The sequence below is a fragment of the Babylonia areolata genome, chromosome 26 (genome assembly GCF_041734735.1).
Source record: "Babylonia areolata isolate BAREFJ2019XMU chromosome 26, ASM4173473v1, whole genome shotgun sequence".
Lineage (NCBI taxonomy): Eukaryota > Metazoa > Mollusca > Gastropoda > Neogastropoda > Buccinidae > Babylonia > Babylonia areolata.
In genome coordinates, this window is record NC_134901.1 from 31,801,999 (window position 1) to 31,829,565 (window position 27,567).

The 27,567-nt window shown below is 49.0% G+C and overlaps 1 protein-coding gene across 1 annotated transcript in view; it reads left to right on the forward strand.

The window, feature by feature from the left end:
* The window catches only part of LOC143300720 (protein FAN-like), a 55,314-nt gene that overhangs the window by 17,645 nt on the left and 10,102 nt on the right, over positions 1-27,567 (forward strand). The window contains exon 3 of the mRNA XM_076614598.1: positions 8,675-8,777. Within this exon, the coding sequence (XP_076470713.1) occupies positions 8,675-8,777 (103 nt within the window). The remainder of the gene's footprint in view (positions 1-8,674; positions 8,778-27,567) is intronic.

Sequence of the window (27,567 nt, forward strand, 5' to 3'; positions counted from 1 at the left end):
TCTCTCCCGCTTGGCCTCCAACAGCTCTGGTCCCACGGTGTTGTACCAAGGCGACGGGGGACGATTGGAGATCAGGCGCCGAGTCGACGGGGCGTGCCTGTCGAGTGCAGCGCGTAGGACAGTGGATAGCTGGTCAGCAGTCGGCTCAAAAGGGATATTAGTCAGCAGGTCAGCTTTAAGTAAGTCTAAGTCAATTGTGGTCAGTGTGCGCACCTCCCTATACACACGGGGCGTGGGAGGTTGGTGAGGTTCAGTTGACACGTCACACTGTGATGGTCGGTAGGACAGGTGTGATCGACGGTGTAGACTTCAGGAGGCAGTCCTCATTTCTGTGCAACACCCAATCGACGATGAAATAGATACCAATGTCCTCCCGAAACCTGGAGGGGGTCAGGCTGGTGTTCTCTTGACCCACCCCCCGGGGGGGGTCACTCCCCTTGTCGTGGTCGGGAGGTTAGTGCCCAGTGATCGAGCAGCTTTTCGGCGGGGCATATTGCTTTTTGGGGGTTTTGCTGCTCGGCCCCAGGTCTTAATTGACAGCCTACATACCCCACGTAGCTTTGGGGGTAAAATAAGTGGTGGTTTTCGTCTGAGCCCCTGATGGGGGGTTTCCCCACCCGAACAGTTGTGGTGGGGCCCCAAAACAAATGTGACCCATGTCCCCTTTTTGTTCTCTATTCTTTTTTTTATCGCCCTTTTCTTCCCTCACCCCCATAAGCCTTCTTTTCCAATTCTTTTTTTCTGGGGCCTTCTCAGGCCCCGCCGTGTTTGGGCGCGCGATGTGATGGGGGGGAATGAACCGGGGAAATTGAGGACCCAACTGCTTCAACACTCCCTTTGGCTCGGCCTCCCCAAGACAGGGCACACATTGGCCCGTTGTGTCATTCGGCTACCCCTTCGTGGGGCGGGGGTAAAGACTGCTTTTTAGGGTAGGAAGAAAACCCCCGTAGTGCTCAGTTCTCTGTCCCCGGAGGGGGCATGATCGGGGGGAAAATTTGGGAGCTAGGCTTTGGGGTCGAAATTTCCCTCCCGAAAACCTGGAAGGGGTAAGGGGTGTTCCCTTGACCCTTCCCCCTAATTTGGGCCCCCAAGGTGGTGGGAAAGGGAGGGATGAATAACAATTAAATTTAAAAAACATAATTTCCAAAACAACTAAAACCCACCTAAACCGGAAAAAAGAAAAGCAAGGCAAAATGATTCGGACCATTCGGGGGTTTGTTGAGACCTGGTTTTTGGCCGTGGGGTTGTGATGGAGGGGGGACGACAACCCTTGTGGCTCTCCCCCCTTCGCTATCCAAAAGGGTTTCCATGCGGCGGGACGCGAAATCCTAAAAGGGCTGAGGAGCGGAGCTTTTTTTTGAGACGGTCAAAAAGGCGCACGTTTCGCTCAAGGCGCCCATTCTGTGGATAGGCGGTGAGAGTTTCCCCTCACAAAGGTTCAATTGTTCAAAGGGGGTTTCAATCCCCGGAGTTGAGAGGAGGGTCGAAGTGAATAAAAAGCGAGCTGCCCTTCGGGATGCCCGACGTGTACGGGGTGACAGTGAAAGGGGGTCGGACGAGTCTCGCCAACACTTTTTCCTCACCTTCTTCCCCAAAAGCCCCCGGGGACTTTGAGTCAGATCCTGATGGTGAGTGTGGCCTGTACGTGCTGCCCCCAAAGATTTTTCAAACCCAGAAATTTGGACACGTGCGGGACCGTGAAAGGGGGAAGACCTGTGGCCCCCTGTTCAAAGGGGCGCACCAGGGCGATTGCGTCAGTCCGCCCTTTGTGTAAACTGCGGGGCGGCCCCCGCCTCATTGAAAGACTCCCCCATCTGTAGAAAGGAAAAGGAAATCCAAGGTAAAGACAGAAAAAAGTAACGTTCTTTGGGGCAAGGAAACAGGGGGAGGCCGCGTCGCCAAAGGGCGTCTACGCCCTGTTCAACCCAGGATGGTGGACGTCGCGACCAGATGACGCCCACAGGGACGCAAAAGGACGACTGCCTCCCTTTTAAAACCCTTTGGGCCCTTGGGTGGAGGTGCCGTGCCCACCCCTTCCCATCCGTGGGGCGTCCTCGGGGGTGGGGGGGGACGGAAAAGCCTGGGCGGGGGCACTTTTTCCGCCTCCCCCCCACCCCCCCCCCCGGCCCCCCCTCCCCCCGCCTCTCGTCCCGGGGGCCCTGGGGGCGGGCAGAAGTGGCCAGAAACCCCCCGTATTCCAAACTAAAGGAGGGGGGGGTTTGGGGCCCTCGGGGGGATGGGGGAAAACCCGGGGTGGGGTATTCCGATTTGGGGGAATAAAAAAAAAAAAATTCTAAAATAAGTACTCGATCTTGGCCGATTGGGACCCACCGCAAGAAAGGGGAGCAGGGGATGCTTTGGAATAGGCTGCTGCTTTTTTTTTTAATTTTTTTAATGGCAGTGATCCAGGAAACCCGGGGGTTCTTTGCAAAATTTCCGGGAACTCATGTTTTGTCGGTTTTTGAAACCTTCAGTGCGGCGTTGCAGGAGCTCTGCAAGAGATGGAAAGGGTTTTTTTCCCCCTTGGTTTAACCCCTTTTTAAACCGTCAACCGATGCAAAAGGGTTTGACGGGAGGTGTCGCTTTTTTTATACACAACCCCTTTTATACAGTACTTTTCCTTTAAGCACCCTTTACGGCGGTGGCAGTCGGTACATTTGGAAAACCACACGTCTGCTCTCTGTCCCTTCCCCTTGTCTTTTTCGAGGCGGGACCTCATAAAACCGGCGACCAGCTCCCACGACCGTTTTACTGTGGGCGACTTCAATGGCCCCCTTTCCCCCCCCGGGGGAAGTGAGATGACATCAGCCGAGGTCTTCTTTTGGGGGAAAACCTTCTTTCCGATATGGACTTGTGCTGTTTTAAACGACAAGTCCCCATTACCTTCATCTGCCCTTGGGAAAGCCCGTGTTTAGATCGTCGGCCACCATCTTTGGGTCCGGATACAGGGGAAAGTGCACGACGATCTGCACGGGTGCCCCTTTCCGTCCCTCCCCCCCACAGATGGGAAGGTGCCTTCCCTGACCGCCTGAACTATGCCCCAAAGCAGAGGGGGAAATTTTTTACCATGAAGAAAGGCGGGCTGCAGAAAAAACAGTATGAAAAGAAGGCCCCTGCTGACATCTGACTCAGATGGGTTTAATTGCGCCGGCACAGCCCCCGTCTACCTCCAAGCCTCAGGTGCCAAAACCCCCTGGTTAACGCGGAATGTCGGGGGGCCCCTAAGTCTCGGAACCCGATGCTCTTTCGGAACCGGGGGACCGATAGCTTTCGAACCCTCAACAGCGAGGTCACAGAGAAGAAAGCAGTTGCCAATTTGCTTGCCTCCACAATTGAACAGAACTCGAGATCTGCTAACAAATCTGCTCGCTTTCTTAAAGCCAAAAACCTATCAGAAAAAACACCCTGTAACTTCTCTTCCGACAACACAGAGAATTACAACCTTCCTTTCACAATGAATGAACTTAAATCTGCCCTTCGGACCTGTACGGATTCCTGTCCAGGAATGGACGAGGTCCATTATAAACTCTTAAAGCATCTTCCCCAAACCTGTCTGGACACCCTGCTTAAAGTTTATAACCACATCTGGGTCACAGGCTTTTTTCCACCCTCCTGGCAGAAAGCCCTCATAATCCCGCTGCCGAAACCAGGAAAAGACCCCTCGAACCCCTCCAACTACCGCCCAATAGCACTGACCAGCTGCATCTGCAAACTGATGGAGAAGATGGTCAACGGTAGACTGATGTGGAAACTAGAGACCAACGGCCTTCTGGCGAAAGAACAGTGCGGTTTCCGCAAGCATCGCTCTACCGTTGACCATCTGGTTCATCTGGAAACCACTGTAAGAAATGCCTTTGTAAACAAACAACATGTGGTGGTCATATTTTTTGACTTGGAGAAAGCTTACGATACCACGTGGAAATTTGGTATTCCCTCGGACTTGCACAAGCTCGGCTTCCAAGGACACCTGCCTCAGTTCATCCACAATTTTTTACAAGACAGACAATTCCAGGTGAGAGTTGGCACCACCCTGTCCGACATTCACGAGCAGGAGCTGGGTGTCCCACAAGGGAGCATCCTGTCGCCGGCTCTTTTCAGCATCAAAATTAATGACATCGTTCAATCCGTTCAGAAGGGATCGGACAGCTCGCTGTTCGTGGACGATTTTGCCTTATATGCAACTGGCAGCATGTATGCCAGCATCCAGCGACGGCTTCAGCTCTGCGTCAACAAAATCCAGTGTTGGGCAGAGGAGAATGGCTTCACATTTTCGTCCTCCAAAACTGAATGCATCCATTTTCATTATTTTCGCCAGTTCTATCCGGACCCTGAAATCCGTCTGGGAAAATCCACCATCCCGGCGGTCAAGGAAGCCAGATTTTTAGGGGTCGTCTTTGATCAGAAGCTGAACTTCCTCAGCCATATTAAACAGCTGAAAGTATCTTGCCAAAAAGCCCTGAATATCATCCGAGTTGTGGCACACACGAACTGGGGTGCTGATAAGAAAACTCTTGCACCTCTACAGAGCCCTGGTCCGGTCCAAACTGGATTATGGAAGTGTAGTATACGGCTCGGCCAGACCGTCCTACCTGAAACTGTTGGACCCTGTACACCACCAAGGGCTCCGTCTCAGCTTAGGTGCTTTCCGCACCACCCCTGTGCACAGCCTGTACGCAGAGGCGGGGGAACCGCCTCTCTCCAACCGCAGACTGAAGCTGACCCTAAACTATTATTTGAAATTGTTTTCTGAACCTACAAACCCTGCTTACGACGCTGTATTCAACAACCCTTTCGGTAAGAAATTTAAAGACAACCCAAACTGCATACCTCCCCTCGGACTCCGCATTCAGCCGCGCTTAGAAAATGCCGATCTGGATGTCGGTGGCATCTCAGATTTCTCTAAGTTCCCTGACAGCCCCCCATGGACCTTTAGAACACCTGAGGTCCGATTCGATCTGGCCTCATACCGTAAAGACTCCACCAGTTCTCTGGCCTACAGAACTTACTTTTCGGAACTGTGCCACAAATTTCCCACCTTTCAGAAAATCTTCACTGATGGTTCCAAGTCAGAGGAGGGTGTCGCTGCATCTGTGTTCTGTCCCGCCTTTCCTGACCAGCCCTCAGTGGAACACATCCTGTCTGACAGCTCAGTGTACACTGCGGAACTGACCGCACTGGTTCTGGCGGTAAAAATGGTTCTCTCTTCGAAACAAAAGAGATTCATGATCTTTTCCGACTCCTTGTCAGCCCTGGAGGCGATCGCCTGCAGGAATATCACTCATCCCAAACTGCTGGAATTTTATGAAGATTTTACTCTTGCAACGAAGAAAGGATACGAGGTTGTGTTGGCCTGGAATCCCGGACATGTTGGCATTCGTGGTAACGAAAGGGCGGACCTGCTGGCCAGGAACGCTGTAAAGAAAGAATTATCCAGATCCTTTGTACCATACACAGACATGAAGCGGAAGGTGAACACTTACGTTAAGGATCTTTGGCAAGAGGAGTGGAACACCCAGACGGACAACAAGCTCTTCCAGATCCGTCCAGACCTAAAAGAGACCGTCCCTTCGGGGGTGAAGAACAGAAAGGAGGAGTCTGTGCTGTGCAGACTGCGTGCGGGGCACACTTTTTTTTTACTCATTCTTACTTGTTGAAGGGGGAAGAGGCCCCTCGATGCATTCCCTGTGATGAGCCTCTCACCGTGAAACACGTGCTCCTTGACTGTTGGGATCTGCATGACGTTAGACGCAGACATTACACGGCGGTTTCTTTGAAGACTTTGTTTCGTGATGTCCCTCCGTGGGCGCTGATGGACTTCTTAAAAGAAGTGAACCTTTTTAACCAGATTTGAAGGTTTTAAACTATGGAAGTTTTTTTATAACTTTGGAGTGGAAAGTTTGAAGTGGTGATCGTTTTAATTGTTTGGGTTTTTTTTATCCTTGTAGTAGTTATTGACGCGGCGATAGCCTTGAGATGGCCTTAGTGGTCGGCGAGGCTCTAAGCACCATAATTTCATTTCATTTCCCTGGCTCAGACTCCATTCCAGCTGAGGTCTACAAATAAGATGGTATGGCGCTGACTGAGAAGCTTCATCAGCTGTTCAGCTCATCTGGCAGCATGAGGCAGTTCCACAGGACTTCAAAGATGCTTCCATCATACGCCTGTACAAGCGCAAAGGAAATCGTCAGGCCTGTGACAACCATCGTGGAATATCCCTGCTGTCCGTCGCAGGCAAGACTCTGGCCAGAGTGTTACTCAACCGTCTCATAGCGCACCTTGAGCAAGGTCTCCTAACAGAGAGCCAGTGTGGCTTCCGGAAAGAACGTGGGACTATCGACATGGTGTTTGCTGCCAGGCAGCTCCAGGAGAAGTGTCAGGAACAGAATGCCAACCTTTACTCCACCTATGTCGATCTGACCAAGGCCTTCAATACTGTTAGCAGAGATGGCCTTTGGAGAATCATGGCGAAGTATGGATGTCCCAGAAAGTTCATCACCATCATACGGCAACTACACCATGGGATGCTGGCCCGAGTCCAAGACAACGGAGAGACTTCAGAACCATTCCTTGTCTCCAACGGAGTCAAGCAAGGGTGTGTTCCTGCCCCCACCCTGTTCAGTCTCATGTTTTCAGCCATGCTGACAGATGCCTTCAGAGACGCTGACGTAGGCATTGGCATCAGGTACCGCACAGATGGCTCACTCTTCAACCTCAGGAGGCTTCAAGCAAAAACCAAGGTGAGGACAGACACCGTCAGTGACTTCCTGTTTGCTGATGACTGTGCTCTCAATGCTGCCTCCGAAGCTGACACGCAACACAGCATCGACAAGTTCTCTGCTGCCTGTGACGACTTTGGCCTCAAAATCAGCACAAAGAAGACTGATGCAACAGCCAGCTCCAGGAAAGCCTTACGTTGAACCAAACATCTTCATCAACGGGCACGACTGAACGCAGTGGACAAGTTCACATACCTGGGCAGTAAACTCTCTCGCACAGTTGTCATCAACAACGAGGTAAATGCCAGACTTGCCAAAGCCAGCGCTGCCTTCGGCAGATTCAATAAGAACGTTTGGAACAGGAGAGGCATCACCCTGGAGATGAAGCTCAAAGTATACAAGGCCATAGTTCTCAACACACTGCTCTATGGATGTGAATCATGGACGGTCTACAAACACCGTGCCAAAAAGCTGAACCACTTCCACACCACCAGCCTCAGAAAACTTCTCGGCATAAAGTGGCAAGAGAAGATCCCCTGACACAGAGGTGCTCACTCGTGCAAACTTGCCCAGCATCTACACCATCTTGATGCAGGCCATGTAGTTCTCATGCCAGACCACTGGCTCCCCAAGAAACTGCTGTACGGCGAACTCCAACATGGCAAGTGCTCCCATGGAGGCCAAAAGAAGCGCTTCAAAGACACTCTGAAAGCTTCTCTGAAGGCCTTCAACATCAGCCACGACACATGGGAGCTGAATGCAATGGACAGATCAAAGTGGCGTTCAGCTGTCCACAAAGGCGCCAAATCCTGTGAGGCCAACAGAATCGCTGCAGCAGAGCAACGCAGACAGGCCAGGAAAAGCAGTGCCAGCAAGTCCCCAACAGCCGCCACCATCCCCTGTCCACACTGCGTCAGAACCTTCCGGGCACGGATTGGCCTGACCAGTCATTTGCACACCCACAGAGCCCAACCCACCCACCCCCAGGATGACTACATGGTCCTCGTCGATCCCGACGGACGAACCACACATTGTGTTATTGTGCTATCAGATCATCAGTACATTGTGTTGTGTTGTGTGCTATCAGACCATCTGTACACTGTGTTGTGTTGTGTGCTATCAGACCATCAGTACATTGTGTTGTGTTGTGTGCTATCAAACCATCAGTACATTGTGTTGTGTTGTGTGCTATCAAACCATCAGTACATTGTGTTGTTGTGCTATCAGATCATCAGTACATTTGTGTTGTGTTGTGTGCTATCAGATCATCAGTACATTGTGTTGTGTTGTGTGCTATCAGTTCATCAGTACATTGTGTTGTGTGCTATCAGATCATCAGTACATTGTGTTGTGTGCTATCAGATCATCAGTACATTGTGTTGTGTTGTGTGCTATCAGATCATCAGTACATTGTGTTGTGTTGTGTGCTATCAGATCATCAGTACATTTGTGTTGTGTGCTATCAGATCATCAGTACATTGTGTTGTGTTGTGTGCTATCAGATCATCAGTACATTGTGTTGTGTTGTGTGCTATCAGATCATCAGTACATTTGTGTTGTGTTGTGTGCTATCAGATCATCAGTACATTGTGTTGTGTTGTCTGTTATCAGACCATCAGTACATTGTGTTGTGTTGTGTGCTATCAAACCATCTGTACACTGTGTTGTGTTGTGTGCTATCAGACCATCAGTACATTGTGTTGTGTTGTGTGCTATCAAACCACCAGTACATTGTGTTGTGTTGTGTGCTATCAAACCACCAGTACATTGTGTTGTTGTGCTATCAGATCATCAGTACATTGTGTTGTGTTGTGTGCTATCAAACCACCAGTACATTGTGTTGTTGTGCTATCAGATCATCAGTACATTGTGTTGTGTTGTGTGCTATCAGACCGTCAGTACATTGTGTTGTGTGCTATCAGACCGTCAGTACATTGGGTTGTGTTGTGTGCTATCAGATCATCAGCGAGTGGTGACGTGTGGATCTGATCGTCTGCTGAAGGTCATTGACATGGAGACCATGACAGAACTGTTGGCAAAGGATCTTCAGCATGAAGTGTTGTGAGTGGCTGTACATGGTAGTCCTGAAGTCCAACAAAATCTTTATCTCTGTGCTGTATACAGGGGTGCCATTTGTCTCAGACATTATTGCTGATGAAGTGGTTTCTTCATTTTAGATTTTTCTGTAATCTGATGTGTATGTGTGTAATTAGTATAGTTTGCCCTGACATGACAGATCTACAAAATAATTCACGAAGTCAGTTAGGTACCACACACTGGCAGTTTGGGTGTTAGTGTTGAAGTAATTAATATATTTCTTGCTGTTAATAGTTATTTCAACTTTTATATGTATATTCAGGCTTTGCCTGTAGCTATTTGTACTACTGGTGTCTTTTGGATGTACAAGACATCTTATTTTTGACATTCTCCCAAAGGGAGACACTTACTGGGTAACAACCCAACTTGGTGCACCATGTTCTTTCTGGAATATCTCTGTTAATGGGAAACAACACAACTTGGTGCAGTGTTCTTTCTGGAATATCTCAGGATGGATTGCTTTCCTTAATTGTGTTTTCTCAAAGTGCATGACTGACAAAAGACTGACAGAATCTGTGGAAATGTCTTATCATCCCAGATTATTCAAGTCACATTCATGCATGGATTATCATGTAAAGATTGTCTAGTTGGAATAGATCAGTGAATTTCTGTTGTCTGCGAAGTAAGGTTTCTCACTTTTGATCCCCCCCCCCCCCCCCATCCCCCACCCCTCTCCCCAGTATTTAGGTTCTTTTTTTTCATTTTAGTTTGGACATTTGTATTGTATGTATTCTTTTGATCTCCATTTGTAATCACCATTTACAGTTAGTGTGGCCTTCAAATATATTTTTTAATACAAGTACAATGTATCAGAGGTCACCAAGTGAAATTTTATGGAGGTGATTTTATATTTAACCGGTTCAGTGCCTATAAGATTTCAGCTTACGTTCTACAAAAAATGTTGCCATAGTGTCCATTGATGTCCTGCATCCATTCTGATTTTTCCTTCATTAGAGTTTGGTTCTTTGAACACACTCTGAACGGTTACTTTAATGTGCCTGTATTATAAACATAGTAATTAATGAGCATACGTCAGGTAGAGGACCCCTTTCTTCTTGATAATGTTTCACTAACTGTCTAGGAAGCAAACATAATTCAGCACCAACAACAACAACAACAACAACAAAAATCTCACATATTTAAATGAAATGGAACCCATCAAAATTTAAAGTCTTTGGCCTGATTTACCAGTGACCTTAAAAACTTGGCAGACATGAATTTTTGAGAAAAACTCAGAGATACAAAAAATCTTATTAACACGTGGATGAGAAGATAAATGACACCATCAGGATCAGTAGCTGTACTCAAGTCACAAATATTGTCTAAAGTAATTCATTTATGGTTATTACCACTTTGTTTTGATTTTGTCAGGGACAGCACAAGAGACAATAGTGGCTCGACATGCAAACAAGGGAAGTAATGGAATAACGGCACATAAAAGCTTTTATTTTGTCCAAAAAAAAATTACACTTAAAAAAAAAAAATTTTCAAAGGACATAATATGTGATGACAGCTACAAGTTTAATCCTACTCTGAATTCAGAAAGGACATAATATGTGATGACAGCTACAAGTTTAATCCTACTCTACATTCAGAAAGGACATAATATGTGATGACAGCTACAAGTTTAATCCTACTCTGAATTCAGAAAGGACATAATATGTGATGACAGCTACAAGTTTAATCCTACTCTGAATTCAGAAAGGACATAATATGTGATGACAGCTACAAGTGTAATCCTACTCTGAATTCAGAAGCACAATAGACACAAATTTCCTTGAATACTATGGTTGTATACAATCAATCAAAAAATATCTTTAAGAATCAGGAATATCAATTGAAAACACAATTCAGTGGCTCAACAACTGCGATTACAAAAGTAAGGCTCTCCACAAAAGGAGCAAAAACATTCTATTTTGTACGTATTGATAATAGTGAAATTCTAAACCCATGTAAAACTTGGGAATCTGTACAAGGCAACAGCATAGACAGTACTAAAATATTCCAAAAAGTTAGCAGAATAATCGAAACAAAGGTAAAATGGTTTTATGTTAAAATTATTTACAGGATTTTAATAACAAACTCAATTTTAAAAGAAATGAATGTGCCAATGCGCCTCAACAAAACTTGTTCATTTTGTAGCACTGAAAAAGATTCAGTACTACAATACCTTTGGGATTGTGAACATTCACATACATTTTGGCAAGATTTTAGTCATTATTCAAAAGAAAACTAAGATTTCAACTTAATGAGAACTTAGTTTTGCTGAGTTATGATGGCAATTTTACAAAGACCAAGGTTTTTTTGGATCATGTTTTGCTACAAGCAAATTTGTGTGTGTGTACAAAGGTAAATTCACTGAAACAAATCTGGGACTCCGCCATTTCTTGACAGAATTGAAATACATTTATAAAATTGATGGTTGCATACATGAAATGGAAATGTCCCAAGATAAATTCGTAATGAAATGGCTTCATACCTAGCTCTTATAACTGAATGAATGAACAATATTGTTTTTGGTTCCATTTCCTACATTGTCAGTATCAGTGTATACTCTTTTATAATGAATGAATGCATTGTACTATTATTTTACTTTGACATCCAATCAGTATACTTGTGTATCTTAGCTCACACATGTACTCTGCCATGTTTGTGCATTGTTCCTTTTGTGATAGTTTGGTTCTTTTTATATTATGACACTATCATTACCTCATCTCATCCATTCATGTATTTTTCATCTCATCAGATGCTGAAAAAAATCGGGCCCCCCTCCCCCGCCCCGCCCATCCCTCCCACCCCAGAAAAAAGCAGAAGAAGAAAAAAAAAGAAGAAAAAAAAGAAAAAAGAACAAACAAACAAACCTGAAGCTAAATGATGACAAAACAGAGGCTATGGTTATTTCCTGTTCATGAATATCCACATCTCTTTCCCTGACTGTCTTGTGCTTGGTGATGCCACAGTTCAGTTTTCTAAATCAGTAAGGAACCTCAGTCATTCTTGACTCAAACCTCATTATGCATGCTCAGGTGGTCAAATCTGATTCACATAGTCACTTGTGAACTACTGTAATTCTCTTTTCTCAGTGAATTAAAAAACATAAAAGCAGTGCTACCCGTCTGACTCTTAGATTCTCATGTACTGATCACATTTCTCCTCACCTCCGTACCCTGCGCTGGCTCCATGTAGAGGCAAGAATTTAATGCATCTGTTCTGTGCTATTAGACCAACTGCACAGTGTGTTTTGCTCTGCTCAGATAGCACACAACACACTGTTTTGATGGTCTGACAGCACAGAACACAAGAACACACCGTACTGATAGTCTGACAGAACAGAACAAACACACTGTGCTGTTGGTCCGATAGCCTGGTTCTGCTTTTCTGTTTTCCACACCACTGGACCAACCTATCTTTCTGACCTCACCAGTGCTTTAACTCCCTCAAGAACTCTCCGCTCTTCCTCTGACTGTAACCTGAAAATTCCTCCTATCAGTACAAGAACCTATGGTGACCGCTCTTTCCTCTTTGCTGCTCCCCACATCTGGAACAACCTTCCACATCATATCTGTTCACCTGATTCCATCTTTGCCTTTTGTTCTTCACTTAAAACTCATATTTTCAAAACCTGTCTGTCTGGTTTCCTACTTTTCCAACACCACTCCATACCTCCCAATTCACTTTGCATGTTTGAGGAATGAGGGAGATGGGAATGGGGGGAGAGAGAGTTTTAATTTCTGGCTTATGTTATTTGTAACATTTTCTTTCATGTAAAATGTCCTGAGCTCTTATAGTATTATCATAATCAGTATTATTAATGTTGTTATTATTATTATTATCGTCGCTTGTGTATAAATACACACATCAGCCAAAAACAGCAACAGACTTTGTTAGTTCCTGGCAGAGTTTTTAACACAGATGTGTGCACATCCAGATGTAATGGGAAACATCACAACTGGAACTGCATAAGTATTGTATATTTTGTGTTTTTAACCAGTTCAGTGCCAGAGAATTTTGTAAAAAAAATTTTTCTTAAAGTGCTCTCCCCTTGCCAGGGAATTTTGAGGATTCGGGGGTAATAAATCACAAAAAATTCTAGCACAAAAGCTATGGGCAATACAGAAAGAAAGGAAATGTTTTTGTGAAGGAAAATGGGTGTAGATTCTGCTTCTGGGCTCCCCCCCCCCACCCCACCCCCAATTAGGCTGATTGTAGATAACTGTTCAGGCATGTAAAGTCAAGATGATAATTTTTGTGCAACAAAAAAAGTCTGTTTCCACCTCTGCATAATGACATCCATAAAGAAAAGAAAAGATACAGCTAGAAATAGCAAGCCTTTTGTCAGATTATACCTGTAGAAGAAATTAAAAAAGGCTATAAATTTATGAAAGCAAATCACAGCTCTTGCAGACATGTAAGTAAATCACTGTTCCAATAATGACAAAAGTGAGTAAAGTCAACGTAAAAGGTCAATCACAGTCCCAGAAACTGAACTGGCAAGCTTTTTGACAGCAAAGAGCATTTGCAAGTGAGAGGGTGAAGTTCTTAGATGATGTTCACTCCTTTCAAGTTGCACATGGGCTGATTAAATTGTATGCTGTGCACAGAGCATTTGCAAGTGAGAGGGTGAAGTTCTTAGATGACGTTCACTCCTTTCAAGTTGCACATGGGCTGATTAAATTGTCTGTTGTGCATCGGGCTTGCCACCTCTTCAAACAAGTCATCCCTCTGATTCAGCTAAAAAAAAGTGTTAAAAACAAAAAGCATGTTTCATGGCCAGTGCAGGTTCAGCACTGCGTTTTGTGAAAATTGTGGGGTATTGGCGGTTGTCGATTGCGTTCTGTCTGCTTTGAAATGTTCACTCGTCCCAAAAGCCACGCCCCCTTGATGACCTCTGGCTGGCATTTGACCTATCGTCTTACATCACTCCTCTCCCTCTTCTTCCCTTCTTCCAACACTGGCTGCATGAATTCTGTCAGTCATAGCCAGTTGTTCAAAAACGCTGTCTGATTGGATGGACAGACTGAATTACCATAAAATGGACTGTTTCGTAACTGTCATTGTCAATCACCTTGGTTTTCAAACCAATCATCAGACAAGAGAGATCCTTCTCCATCACGAAAGCTGTCCATAATCACAAGCAGAGCTTTCAGAATTGTGTAACTGCTGACTGTGACTATTTACTTTACTGGACACTGTTTTCAATGCATTTGTTTGCACATAATGCAACCCCCTTTTCCATGCGCATATCACATGGTCAGTCAGCAAATTGTTATTGAATAGAAAGAGGTCTTCTTCCTGATGTAAGTTCATTTAAATAGTATTTTTATAATCCAGACACATCAAACTAACTGTTCAGTCTGTTTATGTGAATTGAACCAAACTCCAATGAAGGAAAAATCGGAACATATGCAGGACATCAGTGGACGTCTTATAGGCACTATGGCAATACTTCTTGTAGGACGTCAGCTGACGTCTTTTAGGCGCTCTACTGGTTAAAAATCGCTTTCACTCAAATGTTTTAATTAATATGAGCTCATTTTAGAGCAGGGTACCACACAGTCAACAAGATTCATTTTATTATTATTATTATTGGCTCACATGTATAAACATAGTAGTCTATGTAATAACTCTGATTTGATTGTGTGTGTGTCTGTGTTAAAATGTAAAAGAATAATTTTCTTTGGAAATGCTTTGTTTGTCAACACCAAATTTGGAGTAAACATAGAAGAAAAAGAATTCTTTCCACAATTACCAATTAAGAATTTAGGGTACAACTGTTCTGTATTAAACCATATTTCTAGATCATGAATAGTTTATTTCATTTAGCCTCAGAATCTGAAAGATTTTCTTGGGTCATTTTCAGTTTGTTTCCAAATTAGCATTGCCATTTTGAGATAGTATGAGATTCTGTTTCTTGTTCACATTTAGAAGAAAAGAAAAAGAAAATCTGGACAGATCACACAGAATGACTTACTACATCATCAACATGTTTATTGCATACCAATATAAATAAGAGGATACTGGAATAAATGTGTTGAAAATTCCAGCTGACAAAGGGATACATAATTTCCCCGTAAGCCATCGTGCCTGAAAAAAAAACAAAAAACTGTGGGATTCATTCACCATGTAATTTGTACTTTTGTTTTGATGTATTTGAATAGAGTCATGGAAAAGACAGGAATATCTTAAAAGGTTGATTGATACAATTATATAAGTGGTTTGGATATTAGTGAAATGCAGATCCAGTGTAGCTGAAGACTGGCACAAACCAAGGCAGTATTTCTGTAGATCTACAAATATTTTGTTTTTCATGGTGAGCAAACAGTATGATTTGGACCAACTTAAGCAGTTTACATCACCTAGTTCCAGTGAGTCAGTTGTTCATACTAAAGAAAATAACCCTGATAACAGAGATCACTGAACATTGTATATTGTTATACATTCTGTGTACTCGTTTCGACTTGGCCCCCTCGATTCGTTCGTTTTTTTTTCCTCTGAGTCGATCTTGTCTTTCCTTTCTCTGTTGGGGATCGAATTGTTCGCTGGGTGCCTACGCGCGGTACCATGCCTCGTACGCCATCCTACGAAGGCAGGGATCATGATGCTGGGAGAGATACTCGGCAAGAGACTCTCCCAGGCCCGGAGCTCATGATTTCTCCCCATAGGGACCACGGCGATGCGTCTGCAGACGCAGATCGTGGAGGGGACGCTCATTCTAATAAAACGGTCATGAAAGGGGACCGGGGGGAAAGGGATACGAGCGTCGCCTCCCGAGGTGTCCCAGCGCGAGGCAGGTGGAGGGGGGAGTAGCACGTCCTCTCTTGGTGGTGGGGACTCGCGGCTGGGTGCGGACTCCCAAGGGGAGGCCGCCCCCCGCCGTTACCCGGGTCCCCACACGGAGACGGCCCTCAGGGGCCCCAGTGCTGTTCCCCCTCCTCCCTTCTCGGTCGACCCCCCTCCCCCACCTCCTTCTGGGGGAGAAAAACATTTGGTTCCGGGGGGGACCTCCACTTTGCCCACCCCGGGCCAAGCCACCCCAGTCTCCCCACGGGAGGGGATTCGGGGCGCGTGGCAACCTGCTCTGCAGGTCTTCCCGCTATCCGGCCGGTCTCCCCTGCTGGGGGAGTCCCGCGCATGTCAGGTGGTTCTGGGCAGTCAGACCGCCGGCCTTTCGACGTGTCTGACACCCAAGTCGGACCTGACCTCCCTCCGACTTGGCAAGGTTTTTCCCTTCAGCAAGGTCAAGGCGCCAGTGACCCTTGGGGCTGGGGTCATGGGATGGCTGGTGCCCATGGGTGGTATCTCCCATTCTACCCGTACTGGGGTGCACCTATGGTGCATGCTGGGTTACCGGGAGGACCAGGGACCAACCCCTGGTCCGCTACCCACCGGACCCAACCCAGCACAGACCACAGAGTGACACACTCAGCCCCGACACGAGGGATTGACTCCTCGTCGGGCAGGTCGAGCTTCTCGACCAATATTAACACTACAGCCTCTAATTGGTCCTCTGTCAACATGCAGGTGACCTCCACGGTCACTACGGCTTCCTTTTCAGGACCGACGGCAGCTGAGGGGCCCCGCTCAGCCCGTGGGAGCCTGCCGTTCCCACCTATCCAGCCCTCGGTCCTAAAAGGAGATGAGTGGGTGTTTGTCCCCTCACAGCACTCGTGGGTCCCTCTGGCGTCCAGGGACGCCCTCTCTGAGAAGGTGTGGCACCCACCATCCCAAGCATGGTTGGACCTACGGTCCACACACTCCCCACCCTCTTCAGGTGTCAAGGACATAACAGCGGAGACCAGGGTCCCTGCTCGGGATCGCCCCAGCTCATCCCGCTGGGCTGACCACAGCCCACAGGACGCCCCCGTGGGTACATCCACTTGGGATGGCACCCAGCAGGGGATGGACTGTGAACAAGAGGGACAGCCCCTGTCTTCGGATGAGGACGAACAAGCGGATGAGCACTCTTCGCCCCCATCCCAGGGCGACAGATGGAGCCTACGCCTCCCTAGGGACCAGCCTGAACCAAACTCGGACTTTGCCGAGCTCGAACTGACCCTCCCCAATAGGGTCACGCATGCCGAATTAGTCCCTCAGGCAACTTTGTCACCCTTAACCCTCCTTAGGCCATGTGACTCTAACTCCAGAACCACAAGGCGACAGAAATGGCTCAGGAGTGGCTTAATAAGCCAGCCTGCACCGTCAGGGGTGCTGCTTCCATCCCTCCTCCAGGCAGGGAGTCCCTCTCTGCCCCGGGCGCTTTTGCCCCAGGCAAGTTCCTTAAAGATCCCTCCAAGGGAGGAGTGTGGTCCTGGTACACACAGGGCCACCCTGCCTACAGGGAAGCAGAGCCCTCCGCGCAGGACAGGATGTTGGTCTCACAGCGCACCACCTTCCCCACCTCAGCTACTCTTTCCTTTAAGACATTAGCAGAGTGGGACAAACTGGCCCGCCGCTGCCTCCTCGAGGTTTCCACGGCTTATACCTTCTTTGACGCGTTCCTCCACAGGGCCAATGAGCTGTGGGAACAGCGTCCAGTTCATCAGGACACGGGGTCTCCTTCCTCTGTCCCGCCTGGCCTCTTCTCAGACCTGAGGTGAAACACTTTTGGCAATCGGGTAGCGTCTGGTCTCATGGCAGCTGCAGACGCAGCTACCAGCCTTCACTTCAATACTGTGCTAGCGCGGCGTGATGCCGTTCTCCGCCTCTCTAACATTCCAGTAGAGGAGAGGGCTGCCCTGCAGTCCATCCCAGTACAGCAGCACTCCCTCTTCGGCCAGTATGCGCCGCATTTTGTCAGCCACAGGGCAGAGACAAACAGGGAGGTGGCCTCATATTTAGCCCACTCCTCCCAGGGGCGCCAGGGTTCTATGCCATTGAAGAGACCCGCCACCAGGGCTCCTCCATATACCTCGCCTCCTAAGTCAAAGCGGCGTGCGCAGAATCAGCGGCAGAGGAAGAAACCACCTCATGTCCGTCCAAGCCGTCCGGCCATGCCCAAGGCCAGAAGGCAGCACCCCCAATGACTGGGCCCCGATTCAGCACTGCCAGTCGTTCAGCCCCTCCAAGTAGGAAACTTGTCCCGGCATGCTCATCAGTGGCGTGCTCTGGGACTCAACGACTGGATTGTATCAGTGCTAGAGTCGGGGTACATGCTCCCTTGGGTGGGGGACCGCCCCCCTCTAAGATCCACTCCTCCTCCTTATGTGCCCAGCTCGATGGAGCAGGAGAGCGTCTTAGAGAAAGAGATATCGTGCTTACTCCTCATAGGGGCGATATCTCAACTCTCGGACCCGGGCCCCGGTTTTTACGGCCGGTTGTTCGTGATTCCAAAGGTCTCAGGAGGGGGGAGACCAGTCCTGGACTTGTCCCCCCTCAACAGATTCCTCCCCAAAATGAAATTCAAGATGGACACACAGGCACAGATTCGGGAGACCATGCAATGGGGCGATTGGGCGACGTCCATCAATCCGAAAGATGCTTATTTCCATATCCTCATCCACCCGGCATCCCGTCGGTACCTGAGGTTCATGTGGAGGGACAAGGTGTTCCAGTTCTCGGTCCTCCCATTTGGTCTGTCCCTTGCCCCTTTCCTGTTTACCAAGGTGGTGCGGGAATTGGTGTCCATCGTCTGGTCGGAGTCCATTCGGCTCTGTGTGTACCTGGACGACTGGCTTATTCTGGCCCAGTCACAGGCCCTGTGCCACAGTCATACAGCCAGACTTCTAGACCTGTGCTCCCAACTGGGCTTCATCACGAACCAGGAGAAATGCGATCTGTCCCCGAGCCAGTCCTTCGACTTCTTAGGGATGAGATTCGACACACGGTCTATGATAGTCTCTCCGACGCCAGATCGGTGGGACCGTCTGGCAGGCCTCCTCAACCACTTGCGCCCTCCCGAAACCTGGAGGGGGTCAGGCTGGTGTTCTCCTGACCCACTCCCGGGAGGGTCACTACCTTGTCGTGGTCGGGAGGCTTAGTGGCCAGTGATCGAGCGAGCTATGTCGGCGGGGGCATCAGTGCTTCTTGGGGTTTGGTGCTCTGGTCCCAGGTCTTAATTGACAGCCTACATAGCCATCGTAGCTGTTAGGGCTGAATAAGTGGTGGTTTTGTACTGATGCCCCTGATAGGGCTTCCCATGCCGAACAGGTCGTGAGTGAGGCCCAAACTAAACGTGACCCACTGTCCCTTTCGCTATTCTTTGTTCTTCTTTTTACCGCCTCTTTTCTGTCCTCAGCTCCCCATCAAGCCTTCTTTTCCACATTCTTTTTTTCTCTGCGGCCTTCTTTAGGCCCGCCGTGTTTGCCGTGCGGCGTGACCTGTGATGGAGGGGAATGAGATCCTGGGGATTGAGAGAGCACGCTGCTCTCAACACATCCCTTTGGCTCGGACCTCTCCTAAGACAGGCGGCACACATTGGCCCGTGTGTGTCAATCGGCTACCCCTTCGTGGGGCTGGGTCAAGACTGGCAGTTTAGTGGCTGACGAAGGTAACCCCCGTAGTGCTCAGTTCTCTGTCCCCGGGAGCTGGGCATGATCGGGGGGGAGCACGTTGGAGCTGGGCTGCTGGTTGTATATCCCTCCCGAAACCTGGAAGGGGTCAAGCTGGTGTTCCCTTGACCCTTGCCCCTAAGTTGGACCCCATGGTGGGTGGGTAAGGGAGGGATGAATTCACATTTTTCTTTCAACATGAATCCTAAACAAATACACCCCCCCAAACTTGGAAAAAGACGACGACAGGGAACGGACGACTCAGACTCTGAGTCGGAGGTCGTCGAGACCTCTGGTTTTTGGCCATCGTGGCTAGTGATGGAGGGCGCTGATGACGACAAGCCCTTGTCGGCTCTCAGCCCCTTCGCTGTCCAGAAGGGCTTTCAGTGTCTGGCAGGATCGCTCAGATCCATCAAGAGGCTGAGGAGCGGAGCGTTTTTAGTACAGACAGAATCCAAAAGACAGACACAGCTCCTTCTCAAGGCGACCACTTTCGTGGATAGGGCAGTGAAGATTTCCCCTCACAAAGGTCTCAACTGCTCAAAGGAAGTCATCAGATGCCCGGAGTTGAAAGGTGTGTCTGAGGCCGAGATCAAGAGCGAACTGTCCTCTCAGGGAGTGACCGATGTGTACAGGGTGACGGTGAGGAAGGGGTCGGACAGAGTCCCGACCAACACTTTCTTCCTCACCTTCTGCTGCCCGGATGTCCCCAAGGACATTCGGGTCGGATACCTGCTAGTTAATGTCAGCCTGTACGTACCGTCCCCTCTGAGATGCTTTAAGTGTCAGAAATTCGGACACGTGAGAGACAGATGTAAGGAGGAAGAGGCGTGTGGCACCTGTTCGAAGGCGGCGCACCAGGGCGATTGCGTCAGTGCAGCCCTGTGTGCGAACTGCGGAGGTGACCACCCGTCCTCATCGAAGGACTGCCCCGCCTGGAAGAAAGAAAAACAAATTCAGAAAGTCAAGACAGAACAGAAAATTTCCTTCTTTGAGGCAAGGAAACAGGTGGAGGCCGCGTCGCCTAGGACGTCGTATGCCTCTGTCGTCAGATCCGGGACGGTGGACGTCGCAGTCCAGACGACGTCCACAGGAACGCAGACGGACGACTTAACCGCCTCGTCGGAACCGTTGGCCTTGGGTGGAGGCGCTGTGTCCACCCCTTCCCATCCTGCGCGGCAGTCCTCAGGGGCTGCTGGGCGGGAGAGAAAAGCCTCGGGCGGAGGCACGTTGTCCGCCTCCCGCCCCACCCCACCCCCCGGCCCCCCTCGCCCCGCCTCTCGTCTGCCTGGCCCTCGGGCTGGCGGAAGTGGCCGGAAGCCCCCCGCACCTCCAAAACTCAAGGAGGGGAGGGCTGCGGCCACGGCGGGATCGGGAGGGGCCGAGGTGGTGGATATTCCGACCCGGTCGGAACCCGAAAAATTTATGTCAAAGAACAAATATTCCATCCTGGCAGACCTTGAGCCACCGCAAGTGGAGGAGCAGGGGGTAGCGATGGAATAGGCTGCTGCTTTATTTATTTTTTTTTAAAACCTTTTTAATGGCAGTGATCCACTGGAATATCCGGGGATTCTATGCCAACTTCCAGGAACTCCAGCTGCTTTGTCGTGCTTTGAAACCTTCAGTGCTGGCACTGCAGGAGACTCTGCAAAGAGATGGCAAGGTTTTATCTCTCTCTGGTTTTAACTCCGTTTTTAAACCCGCTCAACCGAAGCAAGAGGGGTTGACGGGAGGTGTCGCTCTTTTTATTCGAAAGTCCCTTTTATACAGTACAGTTCTTTTAAGCACCCCTTTACAGGCGGTGGCAGTCAGAGTCACGCTCGAGAAAACCATCACTGTCTGCTCTCTCTACCTTCCCCCTTCCGTCCGTGTTCTGAGGCAGGACCTCATGAACCTGGTCGACCAGCTCCCACGTCCGTTTTTACTGTTGGGCGACTTCAACGGACACTCCCCGCTCTGGGGAAGTGAGATGACATCAGCCCGAGGTCTTCTCTTAGAAAACCTTCTCTCTGACATGGACTTGTGCTGTCTTAACGACAAGTCTCCCACTTACCTGCATCTGTCCTCTGGAAAGCTCTCGTGTTTAGATCTGTCGGTCTGCGATCCATCGTTGGTCCTGGACTACGAGTGGAAAGTGCACGACGATCTGCACGGGAGTGACCACTTTCCTGTCGTCCTCCGCCCCACAGATGGAGAAGGTGACTCTCTGCCTGACCGCCTGTACTACGACAAAGCAGACTGGAGTTTTTTTACCACCAAGATAAGAGCGGAGCTGCAGGAAGAAACAGTATTGAAAAGCAAGGACCCTGCTGACGCTCTGACTCGGATCGTTTTAGATTGCGCCAAAGCAGCAGTCCCATCGTCTACCTCCAAGCCTCAGGTCCCTAGAACGCCCTGGTTCAACGCGGAATGTCGGGAGGCCCGCAAGTCTCGGAAGAGAGCGCAGCGACGCGTCTTTCGGAGACCGGAGTCCGATAGCGTTCGAACCCATCAACAGCTGAGGGCGAAAGCCAGGTATGTTTTTAAAAAGAGCCAGAGGAAGTCTTGGAGAGATTTCTGCTCTTCCTTAACCTCCAACACACCCAAGAAGAAAGTGTGGAGGGTTTTAAAAAGAATTAAGGGCAAAAACGCATGCCCGACCTTCCACCATCTTAAACTTTCAGACGCTCTGGTCACAGAGAAGAAAGCAGTTGCCAATTTGCTTGCCTCCACAATAGAACAGAACTCGAGATCTGCTAACAAATCTGCTCGCTTTCTTAAAACCAAAAACCTGTCAGAAAAAACACCATGTAACTTCTTTTCCGACAACACAGAGAATTACAACCTTCCTTTCACAATGAACGAACTTAAATCTGCCCTTCAGACCTGTACGGATTCCTGTCCAGGAATGGACGAAGTCCATTATAAACTCCTAAAGCACCTTCCCCAAACCTGTCTGGACACCCTGCTTAAAGTTTATAACCACATCTGGGTCACCGGTTTCTTTCCACCCTCCTGGCGGAAAGCCCTCATAATCCCACTGCCGAAACCGGGAAAAGACCCCTCGAACCCCTCCAACTACCGCCCAATTGCACTGACCAGCTGCGTCTGCAAACTGATGGAGAAGATGGTCAACGGTAGACTGATGTGGAAACTAGAGACCGACGGCCTTCTGGCGAAGGAACAATGCGGTTTCCGCAAGCATCGCTCTACCGTTGACCATCTGGTTCGTCTGGAAACCACGATAAGAAATGCTTTCGTCAACAAACAACATGTGGTGGCCATATTTTTTGACCTGGAGAAAGCTTACGATACCACGTGGAAATTTGGTATTCTTTCCGACTTGCACAAGCTCGGCTTCCGAGGACACCTGCCTCAGTTTATCCACAATTTTTTACAAGACAGACAATTCCAGGTGAGAGTCGGCACCACCCTGTCCGACATTCACGAGCAGGAGCTGGGTGTCCCGCAGGGGAGCATCCTGTCGCCGGCTCTGTTCAGCATCAAAATTAATGACATCGTTCAATCCGTTCAGAAAGGATCGGACAGCTCGCTGTTCGTGGATGATTTTGCCTTATATGCAACCGGCAGCACGTACGCCAGCATCCAGCGACGGCTTCAGCTCTGCGTCAACAAAATCCAGTGTTGGGCAGAGGAGAATGGCTTCACATTTTCGTCCTCCAAAACTGAATGCATCCACTTTCATAATTTTCGCCAATTCTATCAGGACCCTGAAATCCGTCTGGGAACATCCACCATCCCGGCGGTCAAGGAAGCCAGATTTCTAGGGGTCGCCTTCGATCAGAAGCTGAATTTTCTCAGCCACATTAAACAGCTGAAAATATCTTGCCTAAAAGCCCTGAACATCATCCGAGTTGTGGCACACACGAACTGGGGTGCTGATAAGAGGACTCTCTTGCACCTCTACAGAGCCCTGGTCCGGTCCAAACTGGATTATGGAAGTGTTGTATACGGCTCGGCCAGACCGTCCTACCTGAAACTGTTGGACCCTGTACACCACCAAGGGCTCCGTCTCAGCTTAGGTGCTTTCCGCACCACCCCTGTGCACAGCCTGTACGCAGAGGCGGGGGAACCACCTCTTTCCAACCGCAGACTGAAGCTGACCCTGAACTATTATTTGAAATTGTTTTCGGAACCTACAAACCCTGCTTACGATGCTGTATTCAACAACCCTTTCGATAAGAAATTTACAGACAACCCAAACTGCATACCTCCTCTCGGACTCCGCATTCAGCCGCACTTGGAAAATGCCGATCTGGATGTCGGTGGCATCTCAGATTTCTCTAAGTTCCCTGACAGCCCCCCGTGGACCTTTACAACACCTGAGGTCCGATTCGATCTGGCCTCGTACCGTAAGGACACCACCAGTTCTCTGGCCTACAGAACCTACTTTTCGGAACTGTGCCACAAATTCCCCACCTTTCAAGGCATCTTCACTGACGGTTCCAAGTCAGAGGACGGAGTCGCCGCATCTGCGTTCTGTCCCGCCTTTCCTGACCGGCCCTCAACGGAACATATCCTGTCTGACAGCTCGGTATACACCGCGGAACTGACCGCACTGGTCCTGGGGTTAAAAATGGTTCTCTCTTCCAAACAGAAGAGATTCATGATCTTTTCCGACTCCTTATCAGCCCTGGAGGCGATCGCCTGCAGGAATATCACTCATCCCAAACTGCTGGAATTTTATGAAACTTTTACTCTCGCAACGAAGAAAGGATACGAGGTTGTGTTGGCCTGGGTTCCCGGACATGTTGGCATTCGTGGTAACGAAAGGGCGGACCTGCTGGCCAGGAACGCTGTAAAGAAAGAATTGTCCAGATCCTTGGTACCCTATACAGACATGAAGCGGAAGGTCAATACTTACGTTAAGGATCTTTGGCAAGAGAAGTGGAACACCCAGATGGACAACAAGCTCTTCCAGATCCGTCCGGACCTGGGGGAGACCCTCCCTTCGGGGGTGAAGAACAGAAAGGAGGAATCTGTGCTGTGCAGACTGCGTACGGGGCACACTTTTTTTACTCATTCTTACTTGTTGAAGGGGGAGGAGGCCCCTCGATGCGTTCCCTGTGACGAGCCTCTCACCGTGAAACACGTGCTCCTTGACTGTTGGGATCTGCATGACGTTAGACGCAGACATTACACGGCGGTTTCTTTGAAGACTTTGTTTCGTGATGTCCCTCCGTGGGCGCTGATGGACTTCTTAAAAGAAGTGAACCTTTTTAACCAGATTTGAAGGTTTTAAACTATGGAAGTTTTTTTTTAACTTTGGAGTGGAAAGTTTGAAGTGGTGACTCGTTTTAATTGGTTGTTTTTTTTAGCCTTGTAGTAGTAATTGACGCGGCGATAGCCTTGAGATGGCCTTAGTGGTCGGCAAGGCTCTAAGCACCATAATTTCATTTCATTTCAACCACTTGCGCCATTCCTCCCAAGCAACAGCACGGACACTGTCTTCCCTCCATGGCACCTCTCATCCCTCTGGGCAGGGTTCTCAAGTGCCCTCTTCAGAGGGCACTCAGGCTACGGTGGTCCCAGAGCACTCAGCCATGGGATACCCTGATATGTCTGGGCGAGTGGTTCCTCGAGGTGACATCAGAGTGGTTAACCACCCCTCTTCTGACACAGGGGGTGCCCATAGCTCCACCTAATCTTCAGGTGGCACTATTCACAGACGCCTCCTCCCTGGGCTGGGGAGCCCACATGGACTCACTCCATGCAGCAGGGACTTGGTCCCCAGAGGAGCGCCTATGCCACATCAATGTTCTGGAACTGGAGGCAGTTCGCAGGGCTCTCCAGCACTTCATTGGGGAGGCCACCGGCAAGACCATCCGCTTGTTCACGGACAATACAACAGTCGCATGTTACGTGAACAAAGGGGGGGGAGCGCACTCGGCAGACCTCTCTCTGCGGACCGAGGCTCTCCTCCATTGGTGCCACAGCAAGGGCATTGCACTTTCAGCGAGACACATAGCAGGGAAAGACAACATTTTGGCAGATGCTCTCAGCAGGTCCAAGAGTGTCATACACACAGATTGGACCCTGGACAAGGACACCCTGCAAGGGGTGTGGGAACAGTGGTTCCGGCCGATGGTGGACCTGTTTGCAACAAGGTTCAGCAAGAGACTTCCCACTTACGTCTCTCCGGTCGCCGACCCAGAAGCATGGGCAGTGGATGCTCTCTCTCTAGACTGGAGCAGTCTGATTGCCTACGCGTTTCCTCCCTTTCCAATCCTGTCCAAGGTGATATGGAAAGCCAGGTTGGAACGCCCACAGCTGATCCTCATTGCGCCGAAATGGCCAGCCCAGCCCTGGTTTCCGGTCCTTCAGTCCCTGACACATGTTCCACCCCTGGAACTAGAAACCAAACCTCATCTGCTGAGGCAGCCTCGTTCGGGCATTCCTCACTCCAATCCTCAAATGCTCCACCTGCACGCGTGGCTGCTGTGCGGTCGGAACTGTCAGCATCACCATTGAAGTCTTCCACCCCTCAGTCAGCCTCTGTGTCGGCCGCGCTGACCAAGGGAGGTGCCTCCTCCGACCTCCTCTCCATAGTCTCCAAAGCCAGGAGGGAGGGAACAGAGACTTTGTATGACTTTCACTGGAAGAAATGGCTGTGTTGGTGTGTAGCTCAGAACATTCCCCCTACTAACCCTACGAGCATGCAGCTGGCCAACTTTCTGGCTCACTGCTCCTCGGTTCTCAACCTGTCTGCTAGTTCTGTGCGAGGGTACAGGTCTGCCATCTGTACCACTATCAAACAGCTAGGTGGTCCCGCTTTTGAAGCTGATTTCCTGCTCAGAGAGGTGGCTAGGGGCGCCTCTTTGAAGGAAGCTAGGAATCCAGAAGAGTGCCCCTCTGGGACTTGTTCCTGGTGCTTGATTTCATTCGAAAACAGCCCTTTGAGCCATTGGGGACTATTCCTTTTGACCTGCTCATTCTCAAGACCACTTTCCTTCTGTTGCTGGCCACTGGCCGTCGTAGAAGTGAGATTCATGGTCTTAGTGGTATGCCACAAGATCTGGCCTTCCACAGAGATGGTTCCATCACTCTTCGTTTCCTTCCAGAGTTTCTGGCTAAGAACCAAGACCCCGAGGTCCCTTCCCCCTCTCTGAGGGTCAGACCTTTGTCTGATATTCTTGCCCAAGATGATGAAGATAGGCATCTCTGCCCCGTTCAGTGTCTCAAATACTATTGGGATAGGTCTCGCCATAGGCGTTCTTCTCAGAGGCGCCTTCTCATCTCCCTCAATGAGAATTACAAGAAAGACATCGCTGCAGGCACCATTTCCCGCTGGGTTTCCCAAGTCATTCATACAGCCTACTCTCATGCGCACAAGGATATCAGTTGTCTTAATCCCAGAACACATGAAGTGCGGGCCATAGCTACTTCGGCTGCTTTCCAGCACTCGGTGCCACTGCAGCATGTCTTGGAGGCAGCCTTCTGGCGGTCTGAGAATCCCTTCATCAACTTCTACCTCCGGGATTTCCGTATGACCAGGGCTGACGGTTCCAAGGGGATTTCCTTTGTCGCGGCTAACACTGCCGTCTCAGTTACAAGGGCTCTCCATACGAACCAGTAGGCATTGCCCTCCTCCATTTGCTTTAAATTCTGCATCAGTTTGACATGGTACAGTATATGACACCAAAAGGAGGAGTTTGTATTATACTCCATGTTTGGTGTTACATATACTTACCATGTCAAACTCGAATGCCCGCCCGTCCGTCCCCGCGTCTCCGCCATGGTTCTCATGGGGCATTTTCGTTCATGGCCACAGAATGATTCAGCGCTTATAGCTGTTAGAGGCGTTTGATTGGCTAAGAGCGGGCCAGACTAAGAGGGGCGTCTTTTCACTGTTAGCCGCGCGAAATTTGGCCAAACAGAGCAAACCATAGGCCTAGTTTGCATCAGTTTGACATGGTAAGTATATGTAACACCAAACATGGAGTATAATACAAACTCCTCCTTTTAGTGTTGAGTGTTTGTGAAGATTTATTGAGGACAGGAAGGAAGTGGTGATGAAAGCAGGGAAACTTGGATCTAGATCCATACTGTGATTGTAAAACAATGAAATGCTGATCAACATGCGCTGCTTTAGATGGAATGTTTCTGTTTCCAGCACACAACTTTCTGTTCAACAAAAACTTGTTTCAGATAGGGAGCAAAACTATGATTTGGATTTATTTAAGTACTGGTAACACCTTCTTCCATAATCACCCATCCCCTCTCCCAAATTTTGATTTCATTGTTCTCTATAAATCATTAAGAATGAC